The sequence below is a fragment of the Lutra lutra genome, chromosome 4 (genome assembly GCF_902655055.1).
Source record: "Lutra lutra chromosome 4, mLutLut1.2, whole genome shotgun sequence".
In the NCBI taxonomy this organism is placed as follows: Eukaryota; Metazoa; Chordata; class Mammalia; order Carnivora; family Mustelidae; genus Lutra; species Lutra lutra.
In genome coordinates this window covers 73,053,798-73,067,015 of record NC_062281.1, presented here as the reverse complement: position 1 = coordinate 73,067,015, position 13,218 = coordinate 73,053,798, and the positions used below count along the sequence as shown (strand labels likewise).

At 44.3% G+C, this 13,218-nt stretch overlaps 1 protein-coding gene across 9 annotated transcripts in view; it reads left to right on the top strand.

Moving 5' to 3' along the window:
• The window catches only part of CHD7 (chromodomain helicase DNA binding protein 7), a 189,970-nt gene that overhangs the window by 80,999 nt on the left and 95,753 nt on the right, over nucleotides 1-13,218 (top strand). The window contains exon 1 of one of the 9 annotated variants that reach the window (XM_047724433.1): nucleotides 9,028-9,230. The exons of the other annotated variants lie outside the window; for them this stretch is intronic. Coding sequence (XP_047580389.1) covers nucleotides 9,075-9,230 — 156 coding nt within the window. The 5' untranslated portion in view covers nucleotides 9,028-9,074. Of the gene's footprint in view, nucleotides 1-9,027; nucleotides 9,231-13,218 lie in introns of those variants that run through there. 9 annotated transcript variants of the gene reach the window in all.

Below are 13,218 nucleotides of genomic sequence, written 5' to 3'. Positions count from 1 at the left end.
TCCTTTCTTCACACCTCTTTCGGAGGAAGGCATTCTCAAATCGCCGTTTGATTGGTGCCCCAGAGGTTTTTATAACTCAGGGCGATGTACTATAATAAGGATTGGAATGAATGAAAGGCATTTTGGTAAAAAGAAGTGATTGTAAAAAGGAAGACGGAAAAGGAGAAGCAGCAGAAGGCCGGTCGTTTTTCTTAGAATGTGTGCGTTCCTTAGGAAACCGGAAAGTGACCCCTCAAATTCTCCCTGGCCCTCAGAAATACCTCAGAGCTCTCCAGGCTTGCACTCATCCTGGTTCAAAGACCACAGGAATGTCAGTATGATGTGGTGCTCTTAGTTTCTTCTGCGCACCAGTGTCATCGAATGTTATCTAATCAGAGACGCCCAAGCTGCTGGTGTGGGCCTCACGGTCCCTACTCCGAAGCAGCTCAGTAGGGACTCGGATGTGTGTCCAAGGCTGAGGAGGCCTGCTTTTAAATACAGCGGGGATAGTTGTGGCCCCAAAACACTCGAGAGCAGGTTTTGCCACCTGTCAAAAATCCCGAGTAACTTTTCTGTAGATTGTTGAGTCGCCTGGTCTGCTAGTACATTCACTGGGATGAGTTCGGTAACTGAACAAGTTCGCTTTTGCAGGACACCATGTAGTTGAGAAAGGAGCGTGGTTGCCCTGGTGGGCCTTGGAAGGTGGTGGTTCTTGGTGGGGTCGTTGTTTCTTTGCTTCTTTCCTTCACCACACGTTCAGTGACTGATGCATATGCAATAAGTGCTGAAAACATGAAGATGAACAGTACCTTGTCCTTGCCTCTGAGCTCGCCTGTAGCTGGGACTGAGGGGTTAAGCGTGTGTCTGTATCACCATGTAGTAAATGCTGGTAAAGAGGGAATACTCTTTAGGTACGGTAATGGCACAAAGAGAGACCGTTTTGTTTGGGTTAGGGCTTTACTTTGGAAATTTAGCTTTGGAAATCTAGAATATGTAGACATTCAGAGTTGATTAGAATCTTTGCAGTTGACCCAGTTTAACAAGATGGGACTTGGGTCTGTGAAGACTGTGGAGGCCACGCAGAGCTTTACATTATTTACAGTATGCACAGTTTCCACTCTTGGCCTCTTTTTGCTGTCAGAGTACATGGAAGTCCAGATTCATAGTGCAGGGGGAACAAAGGTTGATTTCCTTGAGTTTTACTTTCATCCAGCCTCTTTTGTACCTCTGCCACATAACAGAGCTCCCCTTTTTGGTCGAATTTTCCTTGATCCCTTATATCCTTTGGTCCTTGTTAGCTAAATGGCTAAATGAATGTCCCTTTGGGTTCTTAGCAGACTATACCTTTCCTGTTAATACCTTCTTTTTTTTTTTTTTTTTAACCTTCTTTCTTCTTATTAGGTTTGATAAAATTTATTATTGTGCAACTTTTTATTTACTTTATTTTTCTTGAATGCACATGGCTCTTAGGGTTTCCAAAACTCATATAGGTGCCTTTTCACTGTTCTTTAGGAGATGTTTTCTTTGGTAGATGTTTCTCTCATCTATATGTTTTTATCAATTGAACAACGCTCAACAAATATTTATTACTGCTTGTTCTGTACCAGGGATTGTTCTAGGCATAGCTATGAGCATAGCAGTGATCATGAAGCTAACATTCTACTGAGAGAGGCAACCAGCCAGCTAACTTCAAAATGTGTGTGTGTGTGTGTGTAATATTAAATGCTATTAATTATGAAGAAAAATAGAACTGAATGAAGGGATAGTGAACTATAGAGAGTGATATTGTAGATAAGTTGGTTGAGGAATGCCTCCTTGGGAGGTAACACTGAGCAGAAAACCTGAATAAAGTAAAGGGAGTAAGCAAGTTATGCAAACATCTGAGGGAAGTGAGTATGGCCTGTGCAAATGCCCTGAGGCAGGAGTGTGCTTGGTATGTTTGAAGGGCAGCAAAGAGGCCAGTGTGTTTGGAGTATAGTGAGTGAAAGAGTGGTAGGAGCTTCGGTTACAGGAGTAACTGGAGGTCGGATCAAGTAGGGTATTGTAAGCCATATTGTATGGAGTTAGAATTTTCTTGTGAGTGAGTTGGAAAGTTATTGAGGTCTGAGCACAATGTGATATAATGTATTGTGTATTTTAGCAGGCTCACTGCTCTTCTCTATGAGGACTGGATAGGGCCAGTGTGGTAGCGCAGAGGGACAGTTGATCAGGCAAGATATAATGGTGGCTTAAATTAGGGTTGTGGTAGTAGGAAGTGAGAACAGAATTCATGTAGTGCTGACAGGATTTACTGATGGATTGGAAACGGGGTTTGAGAGAATGAGAGACATCAGGTTTTCAGCTTGAGTAGTTGGGAGATCAGGAATACTGAGAGAAGCAGGTTAGGGCAGAAAACTCACATTTCACTCAGACATGTTAATTTGGAGCTGCTTACTAATGAGACTCAAGTAGAGGTTTCAGATGGGCAGTTGTGTAAGGGAATTTAGAATTTAGGGGAGGAATTAGAGTTGTCATTATATAGATGGCATTTTCTGCCATAAGCCTGGACCATGTTATCTAGAGTGGATGGGTAAGAGAGAAATGTGAGGAGAGGACCCTTGTGCAGTACCTTATTTCATACTCTACACCAGGAGATCCAGGACAGTATGACGAGAAGAGTAGTCAGGAAGGTGGAACAGCACCAGGGTGCATGTCCTGGAACCAAGTGAAAGGGTTGCAGGGAATGAGGGAGTCATCAGTTATGTCAGGTGAGGCTGAATAAGATGAGGACAGAATCTTACCTCAGTCTTTATTTTAAAGATTTTATTTTTAAGACGACTCTACACCCAGTGCAGGGCTTGAACCTATAGCCCTGAGATCAAGAGTTGTGTGCTCTTCCAGCTGAGCCCACCAGATGCCCTGTACCTGTCTCAGTCTTAGAGGCCCACCTTTTTCATATTCTCATATGCTTCCATACAGCATAATGAATTAATTCTTCTTTTGTTGTTGAATTTTAATAGAAGTCTGCATCTGAGTGGTAGTTCACTGAGAGGTTGTTATAATAGCACTTAGCATCTACCATGTACTAGGTGGTATTGGCTCCTGAGACACAAAGATGAATAAGAAAATCCCTTCTAAACTTCTCAGACTTGTAACCTTGGAAGAGAGTGTATGTACATTTTTTAGGGCAATGCTTGGCACAGTGAATGTGAATATTGAATGAATAGCGTATAAAAGCTAACGATAAAATGGTTACAGTTCATTGGTGGCAAGACTAGGATTAGATTGACTTTCAGTTTCTATTCTCTTTCTTCCAGTGGACATCATTTTTTTTTTAAAAGATTTATTTATTTATTTTAGAGATAGGGAGAGAGAGAATATCAAGCAGAGAGAATATCAAGATACTTAACCGACTGAGCCACGCAGGCGCCCCAGTGGACCATCTTTAAATGTGAAAAATAGCCATCTTAAAGCTTATGAAAATATTGATGGGAGGTTGTCTGCTTAAAAAACAGCATTGCAGCACTTCCAAGGTACCACACATTAGTAGAAAGCTTTCAGTCAAGATGACTGACGCTCTTGGATAAGGGATCATACCAGTTTTTGTGCATTGCTTGTCCCACTTTCCTGTTGTCTTCTTTCACTAAAAGTGAAGGAGAATGAATGTGGCAGGGTGGGGGGCAGTTTGGGGAGGGCCGTTTATGGTGTTGCTTGAATTGGCAAGCTAAGCATTTCTTTTAAATTCTTTTAAAAGCATTTCTTTCATCTTTAAAATGGATGTAAATTTTGCAATCCACTTAAGTATATCCTGTTTGCTTAGCTGTTTGGTTGTTTAACACCCCCGGCCCCTCCCCCCCCATCCCCAGCTGCGCCCCACCCCCCCAAGGAAATATGTGCTTTTTTGGTTGCTTTGAATCCCTGTTGGTATACTTGCCATGTGGTCTTGGGGAAGTGCTTATGTTGGTGGTTTCATAATATTTTTACTTCACAACCTTGTAATCAGACATTTTTTTTTTTTAAAGTTTAGATGCATGTCTCAGTTGTGTGGAGTTAGTAAAATCTTCAGAAGCCCTTGGCCAGGGCTGATAGAGAGCATCTGCCTGGTAATTCCTCTTGAGGACTGGGGATATCCCGGTTTCCCTTCGGTAAGAAATGTGAGGTTCTGCCTAGACTCATCTGGATAAGGAATGAGGACTCCTGTACTCCCTTCTTTGACCTTCCAGATACCATGGGAGGGGGCCTGTCTCCCCTTTTTAGTCAGTTCTTCACCAAACCTCCGGGTCTTCACCAGTCTTGTATCTTCATGGACTCTCTGTGCAGGTTCTCTCAGAAAGTTCCTCCTCCTTCTCCTCCTCCTCTTTTTTTTTTTAAGATTTTATTTATTAGAGAGAGAGAGAACATGAGTGGGGATTGGGGGCAAGCAAAGCCTGACGGGTTCAATCTCAAGACCTTAGGATCATGATCTGAGCCGAAGCCAGACACTTAACTGACTGAGGCACCCAGGTGCCCCTCAAAAAGTTCCTTCTTAAAAAACAACCAAAGCCCTGTCTTCTTCTAGATACAGCCCTTGCTTTCTTGTCCCCAGGCACAGTGAACTGATAATCAGTTCTTTCAGACCTTCTCACCTCCGGGCTTTTGGCCCAGAATAGTCACCTGCAGTTTAGAAATGGCTTCTTCTGGGGCACCTGGGTGGCTCAGTGGGTTAAAGCCTCTGCCTTCGGCTCAGGTCGTGATCTCAGGGTCCTGGGATCAAGCCCCGCATCGGGCTCTCTGCTCGGCGGGGAGCCTGCTTCCTCCTCTCTCTCTGCCTGCCTCTCTGCCTACTTGTGATCTCTGTCTGTCAAATAAATAAAATCTTTAAAAAAAAAAAAAAAAAGAAATGGCTTCTTCTGCAAAGCCTGTTCTTACCTCACCAGCGTGGGTCTGGACTGTTCCTCTATGCCCCCACAGTGGGTCATGTCCTCCCCATGTTGTGATCCTTCATCTTGGGAAGGCAGTACAGCACAGTGTTGGACAGCGTGGCCCTGGAGTCCTGGTTCTCTCCCTTATGAGCTGTGTGATCTTGGGTGAACTGCATAGCTTCTCTGGGCCTCAGTTTCTCATCTCTAAAATGAGACTTCTCCTAGAATCTGTTTAATCCTGTTGTCAGGAAGATGAAGTGAGGTAATACATGTAGTGTGCTCACAGTTGTAGCTGGCTACATAGAGTGTCTGTAAAGTCCAACTGCTGTCCATGTCACATTGTAATATTATCACTGCTACTGTAATATTTTTACTGAAATACCCTGTCCCCTCCTGTGTATTCCGAGCTGAGTGAGATCAGGGTTTCTGTCTGGCATCTTCTTTTGTACCCTCAGTGCATGGCACATGCATTCTGAGGGTGTTTGTCCAGTGTGGTACGCTGTGGCAGGTGTGGGAGAGAAGAGGTCTGGGAGCTATGGGGAGAATGACATTCAGGAACCCCCTGTGGAGGAGACACCTCCTGGGCTGTGTTGTGTCTGATGGGTGGAAGCCAGCTGGGCCTGAAGGTCAGCGGGCAGCTGCTCCGAGGGCTCTGGGGAGGGGTACATAGGGAAGGTGAGGCTGCACGGGTGGGGCCAGCAAAGAAGCTGAGCAGTGCCCCGGGCAGTGCTGTCCAGGGGGACAGGATGTGAGCCACATGTGTCATGTAAAATTGTCTAGTCACATTAAAAAAAAAAAACCAACAGTGAAAATGATTTTATAATATTTCCAAAATATTTTTTCAGCATGTAATATTTGTATATTCTTTCAACAAATACTATTTAATATACAAATCTGAATGAGATAGAGGTCGTTTCCTTTTGCTGCTGCTGCTGTTTGAACTCTTTCAGCCCTGGTGTCGTTTTACCCCTCTCGGGGAAGACCTGCCACATCCCAAGTGCTTGGTAGCTGCTGTCTGCCAGCGGGGGCGGCGGATGGCCTCAGCATCAGGAGGACTGGGTTGAGAGGTAACGGGTCTGGAACTGAGACAGCAGCAGTGTGCATGGAGAGGTTGAGGAGGGGGAGTAGGACTACCATGCTGCCCTCTTGGGTACTCTGTGAGCGGTGGCTAAACCGTTGGGCTGAAGAATTCAGGAAAAAGAACATGAGGTTTTTTGGTTTGTTTTAGGAATCGAGGGGCAGGAGGTTAGGATGGTGAGTTAGGTTTTGGGACTGGAGGTTTAGAGTAGGACCTTGCACTCCGTGGCTCGGGAGCTTCATCTGGGGCTGTGTGATCTTGGGGCCTGGCAGGTGGAACGGGAGCTCTGCGGCACACCCAGCACCCGCTCCCTGGGCCAGCCATTTCCCCCTCTGCCTGCCGCCCATTCAGGTGTCCTCTCTGGTTTTCCCCCTCTCCCTGGCTCAAGGACTCCCTTCGAGGACTTCGAGGGAAGATCAGCCCCACACCCCCACCAATAGATGGGTTGTGGTCAGAGCCAGCAGGAGAAGCTTATATGTGTCAAAATTTGCAAACATGTTTCAACCTTCCATCTAAAATGACTGAAGTATTTTGCAGTTTGTAAGCCATTAGAATTTTAAAGTTTATTTTAAAATGTACACACTCTTAAATTCTAAGCTATTTTTGATACAAAATATAGTAGTTCAGCAATTCCTATAAAAGGTACCGTTTTCATTTTTAGAGGTCAAACTCTGAGAATTTTCTAGGTCTCTTTCCAGGGAGTGCTTCTGTTGGGCACTGTCTCTGTGGGAATGAGAGGAGTAATCGCAGTGAATTCACAGTAGAGAGGCAGTGCTTGTCGTCTGTTGAGTCTTACTTAGGATAGTCAGAGGTGAGGTGATGATTTCACCCATCCATCCGTCCATTCATTCATTCATTCATTCGTCAGTGAACAGTGTGCAGTGAACGTTGCGCATTTACGATGTGCCAGTCACTGTGAGGTTGTAGAGGTATAAAAACAAGCTATTCTCCCTTTAAAAAAGCCCCAGTTACACAGGAATGTGACTGCAGTGAAGAGAAAGAAATGCAGACTTGTATGGGATTAGGTACTTAATTATTTCAGGGCCAGGAAGAAAAGGGATGGTTGAATAGGGGAAAAAGAGTGCTGGAGAAGTCTGTGCAGACAGAACCCAGGCCCTGCTGAAGGATCACAGATGTTTCAGCCTGCCTTGGACCAGTCAGTCCAGCGTGCATTATGTGTGCCCGCACTCTTTAGGTCCACAGTGGCCAAAGGCCTTCTTCCGGGTACCATGGAGGTGCAGCAGCTCAGAGCTGCGATGGTGGAGGGCACACGCGTGTGGTCAAGGCAGAGGGCGGTGGGGATGGCTGTGTAACATCTGAGTGAGGCTCAGGGAGACTCTGACAGTCACTCCATGGTTGCTCAGCCTGCGGTATGTGTCAGTCTCCGCTTTAGGTGTCAGGGACACACGCACGTGTACGCGCACACATGCGCACACTGTATACATAGAAACAGGAGCATAACCTGCTTTCCTTTGGGGCTATAGTGCAGAGGGCTAGAAGGATCTCACAGTAAGTAGTCAAGCAACATGGTAAGTAGTACTTCGCCTTGGAAGAGTGATCAGGCCTCAGGAGGAGATTATGTTTAGTTGTATTTCGAAGATTGAGTAGGAACGGGCATTCCAGGCAGGGGGGTGACATGTCCACAGGCACTAAGTTGGGAGAGAGCAAAGTGTGTTACGTGACTGCATTTGTTAGCCTGTGCCGGCTAATGTGTTAGGTGCAGAGAAGCAGAAGGGATGGGAAAGATGGGGCCGGCAAGGGCCCTGGCCAGCCACGCGGGCAGTCTCTGTTTTAAATGCCGTTGGTGGGGATCGTTGACAAATTGTATGAGCAAAGCAGCACAGGTAGTCTGTGTTTTCGAACGACCTCTCTACCCCCATACAGAGAGCACATGGAAGAAGACGAGCCCAGCGGCAGGAGGACTGGGAAGGAGAAGTGTGGGTAGGGTCCAGTGAGGGAGAGGGACAGACAAGGTTGGGTGAGTGGGAGTCATAGTGACAGTAACCAAGATAGGAAAGCAAGCTGGTGGAATAAAATGTGTTGGATTTTTGGGCTGCTGATTTTAAGGTGCTGAAGGAAAACCGAGTCTCAGGTAGAATCAAGTATCTGGATTTGCTGCAAATGAGGGAGAAAGGGTCAGCAACAAGGTGTAAGGTAGAATACTGGTGCAGTAGCACAGAGGTTTCCCTTCTCCAACTTTGATTTTTTGAAAAATTTTAAAGCTATAGAAAAGTTGAAGGAATAATGCAATGAGCTCCTGTTTGTCCTTTCCCTAAAATTGCCAAGTATTAGCACTGTGTTACATTTGTGTTAGTCTGTTACTGCCTAAACCATCCTGAAGGAAGCCAAGGGAGATAGCCATGGAGGTTTTGGGTAAAGAGCTCTGAGGGCAGAGGCAGCTTGTGCAAAGGCCCTGAGGTAGAAGGGCTTTTGTCCTTTGTTGTTTGTCTGTAAATAAGGAATCTCTGCAGTTGGGAGTGGAAGAGCACAAAGGAGGATTATAGGAGATGAGATCAGGGAAGTGTCAGGAGTCCATATCATTCACATCGTTTAAGGTCTCTCGTAGGCCATGGCAAGGACTCTAGATTTTACTGTGAATGAAATGAGCAAATTTTGGAGGCTTTGAAGAGAGATGTGACATAGTCTGATTTACATTTCTAAAGGATCCCTCAGACTGTGCAGCAAATAGACTGGGGCGGAGGACAAAGTTAGAAACCAGGGGTTAGTTATAGAGGATGTTGTAGTATACAGACAAGGTCTTGTAGTCCCTGGACAAGGAGAGTATTGGGAGAGTGGAAGGGGCAGCCAATGGGACTTAACAGATTGGATCGAAGGAGTCTAAGTGAAGAGTCAGGGATGACTTAATGTTTTTGGCTTCTTCTGCTGGTAGAGTAATAATGTATGGCATTGGAGTTTGGTGGACAGAATTAAGGATTTGTTTCAGAATGCATTAAGTTTGAGACGCTTGTTAGGACATTGAAGTGAATATACCAAGTAGACAGTTGGATAGGGAAGTATGGAGTTCAAGAGCGTGGTTTGGGCTCAGAAAGAACTATGGGTTTCATCAGTCTTTCGGTGCTCTGTAAAGCAGTGGAACCTGAAGAAGGAGGAAGCCTGCATGGAGCGGAGATCCAAACATGGAAGCTTGGAGCATCTCAGAAGTCTCATGTGGAGAAGTTGACGAGAAACTGGCCAAGAAAGAGCCTGCAAGGCAGGAGGGAGAGGACTGTCCTGGAGGTGGAGATCGCATGAAGAAGCTCGGAGTGGGAAGTTGTGTCAGGTCCTGCTGTGAGGTGAGGAGCACTGAGAGGGAGAGGTAGGCATTGGAGATCACCTTGATGAGAATATTAGAGTGGCTAGATAGAGCAAAGACGAGAGTGAATGGAAGGAGGAGGAAGACAACCAATGTGGTCACTGTCCTGAGGATTCTGCTCGAAGGGGAGCAGAAAAGATGGCAAGAGCCCGAGGAAGATGTGGGGTCAAGTAAGGGTCGAAAAATATTTGAAAAACGGAGTGGGCCATAGAAGGATGCCGTAGGTGGAGAGAAGAGTGTAAAGGTGACAGGCAGATCCAGAAGTGGCTTGGTAGATAAATTTGGAGGCTAGAGCTACATGGTTCTTTGTGGCAGACTTCTGGAAGGGGCCGGGCAGACTTCTCTGGAATTGCTGAAGAGTGTTCCCTGTCCGGGGGTGGCTGGAAGCCAGCCTGGAGTTTGAACTGGTGTCTCGCGAGGCTCACAGGGCTCTGGTAGTGCCTGTCAGTGCTGCTGCAGCCTGCGTCCTCACCTGGGCTGTGGGGGGTTCGGGTCCCCGGCAGTTCCTTCCTTCCTTCCCTCAGTTCAACTCTTCCCCCCACCCCACCCCCACCCAGAAGTGTCAGCACACTGTTTCCGGGTGAGACAGTGTCGTTTTCTCGGGGCTCATGCTGAATGACTTGGGGTTTTTGTTCTTTCTGCCTTACCCGTGCTTCCCCTTCCCTGTCACCTTTCCGTGGTTTATTTGGTGTGGATCTTCAGCTTCAGAGGTGTGCAGACACGAATGCATTTTGTATTCCAAACATTATTATTCTGTGCAGACGGAGATGTTTAAGACACATTACTTTAGGGCCGTTAGATTGAGCAGAGGCTAAGCTTACTGCTGGAAAACCTAGCTGATGTTACATGTCTGTGAAATGAGATTCTGTAGTATTGGAATACTGTTCTGAGAATTTCCCTTTTTTACAGGAAAGGAAATTGTACACTTCAACATTTTGTTACAGTAATTTGGGTATATCTTATTTAATTTTGTGCTGGCTAATGCAGGTTTTCACATTGGTTTTATTCATTTTTTGTGTGTTTATCTGAGAAACTCTCTTAGTATTTCCTTCTGAAACCATCTTCATTTTCCAGCTCCATCTTTACAAACACTCATTTCTTTTTAAAAGACAAGTTGCGGTAGCTGTGGTTTGAGCAGGACTAAAGTCAGGCTGTAACAGCAGACCCGAGCTGCTGAGTTAGGCGGGATTTTATAGATCAGTGCGTCCGGCTTGTCCGTCTCACAGATCTTGAGATGATTGTCTTCCCACTTGATTGTTAAAGCCCCACAGAGTAAATGGTCAAACACCAACCCTAATACTGAGTCCTCAGGTCCATCCTGCTGTTCTTCCTTCTGACAACCTGTCTAAAAAGAGCTGCTAGCACAGAAAGGAATCTGCCCAAGTACGCGTCTGGCGCTCTTCGTCTAATGCTGGCGTACTCAGTGGGGGCTGCGGACCCGCATAACCCTGAGGACCTTGGCCATCTGGGCCATGGCCACTCCGGCTGCCCCGCCATCCCTGTTAGTTTGGTCTTTCCTGGTTGGAGGTAAATCCGTTCTGCGTGTTGTTTCCTGTTTGCCAGCTGTCCCTGGAGATGATGGTGGTAACGGATACAAAAACTTGAAAGGCTGTTCCCAAGATCATTTCTATTTACATTTCTGAGTTTGCTATAAGAGAAGCTTAAAGAGAACATCTTTAGGTTCTTGAATTAGGGAAGTGTTAGCAGACATGTGATTATTATGTTTTGTAACCACAGATCTTATTACCCTAATACTTTCGAATAGTAATGTTATAAAATATCCCCACTCCTTTGTTGGTGGATGTTCTGTATTGCTGAAACGCACCATCTTATTGTGAATAGTTAATTATTTATTCCCCCTGAATTGTACTTCGAAAGTGTAATTTATATTTATATTAAAATATAAATACATTTTAGGCACAAATGAGGATTTTGTCATAAGTCATCTCAAGTTACACATTTTCAAAACATGAATTTTTTAAATATAAAAGTTAAAGTAGAAACAAGTTGCCTAAATATAAATTGTTACATAGTAGCCTCATTGTAGTATTTTCAAGTTGTTCAAATATTTTCAAATAGACACAAGTATCTAAGAACTATAAAGAAGGCTGCTGAGTGGATGTTGACAGTAAGACACAGGGTAAATCAAACGGCAGTTTAAACTAAAACAGCTTAGTTCAGAGGGTACTGCTGTTTTATAACCATATTTAAAAATTTGTTCCTCTTTTACTCCCTCAAACGGAGTTCAGGGATATAATGGATCCCATTATAGGTAAAAGGTCTGTGACTCAGCCATCGAGCTACTCAAACTCTTGGCTGTTTTAATTGCCACCATTAAAGCTTTAGTACTTTTATCTCATAAAAATAGATATCATTGATGTAAAATGTGTGCCTGTTGAAGATACATTTGTACCTCTGCCCTGATGGTTAGCTAATCATCCATTTGTGTTTGAAGTTAGTTAGATTTTTATGCAGATGGGAACTTGACATAGATCAGTGATTTGTTCAGATTTAGTCATTTAATTTTAAAAAAAATGCCATGTAGTAATAAGGATAATACCTAGCTAGAATATTTTCCCAAAAGAAACTTGCTTTGTTTTGGCTTGCATTTTAATTACATTTAATTGATGGAAGGATGGTGGACTTTTACCAAGCTTTGTCTTGAACCCAAGAGAGTAATAATGTTTCTCTAATTTAAATGCTGTGACTTTAACAATTCAAGGGAAATATAGAAGTCACTCTCTTGTGACACATCTGTGTAAACTGAACTATGGTAATTGGCAGTATTTCTCTGCCCATCTTCTGCAAAGGGGAAGATATCAAGGTGTGAAGGAAACTCCCAAGAACGCAGCAGGAGCTAAATGTTAAAATGGGAAAAGCTACTTTTGTTCTGGGCTTTTCCCTCCAGTATACTAGGGAGTCATAGTCATTCATTATTCATATTGCTGTGCACAAACAAGGTACAATGTATTCATTTAAAATGAGTACATCTCAAGAAAGTTTAAGTTCCCAATTACTATGTACACACTTATTTCTCTGTAGTATAAACAGAAGAGCAAAAATTGGTGGGGCAGTTCATTAAGTTATTTTCTGTTCTACAGCCGTAATTATGGAATTGTATTCAGATAAGAAAAAAAAAAACAACAATCTGACTTTATAAAAGGGACTCAAATCTGAAACAGTTCTGAAACTAAAACCTACCCACACAAAGCATTTGTGAGCTTAATATACATAACCAGGCTTCTGTTCTTGCCCAGCTGTGTAGATTCAATTATAATAATTTTCTCAGTTGCATAACATTGCTGTTTGTTTATTACTGCGTTATTAGTCAGTGAATGAACCTCCCTCTTTTTGACCCCTCAGCAGTGTTTATAAAATACTTAATTGCCTTGGTATCTTCTGTTTCATGTGTAATTCCAGCTGGAAGGAGTCATCGGGACACCATCCCCTTTAAGTGTTAAACAGACTGTTTCTAATGTGCAATAAAGTTTCTTTTAAAATATCTGGAACCTTTAATATTGTTTATAGTGCAGTTTCTTACATTTTTTACTTGAAAATGGAGTGGTTTTCTTAGAAAAATCCTTGTGATGATTTCCATGGCAGTTAACTGTGAAACAGTGTTGGGCTCCAGCCTTCCTGAAGCAGCCACATTCTCAGAGTCGTCTGAGCAGGTCCCAATGCCCCCAACACTCCTTCTCTTCACGGCATTCCACCCCACCCTACCCCACCCCATCATTACCTTACCCCCAGCTCTCCTGCCGTCTCCTCCTCCTGCGTCCTAGAGTGTGGGAGCTTCAGGGATTAGGCAGCAGGTGTGATGGCTGAGATTCAGGCTCTGCAGAGGGGTTGCCTGGGTTTAACCCTGACTCCTTTTCTAACCAGCTTTTTGTGACCTTTGGCAAATGTATTGATCTCTTTGTGTGCCTTAGTTTTCCCGTGCATAGGATGGGGTAGTTTCCCAAGGTGCT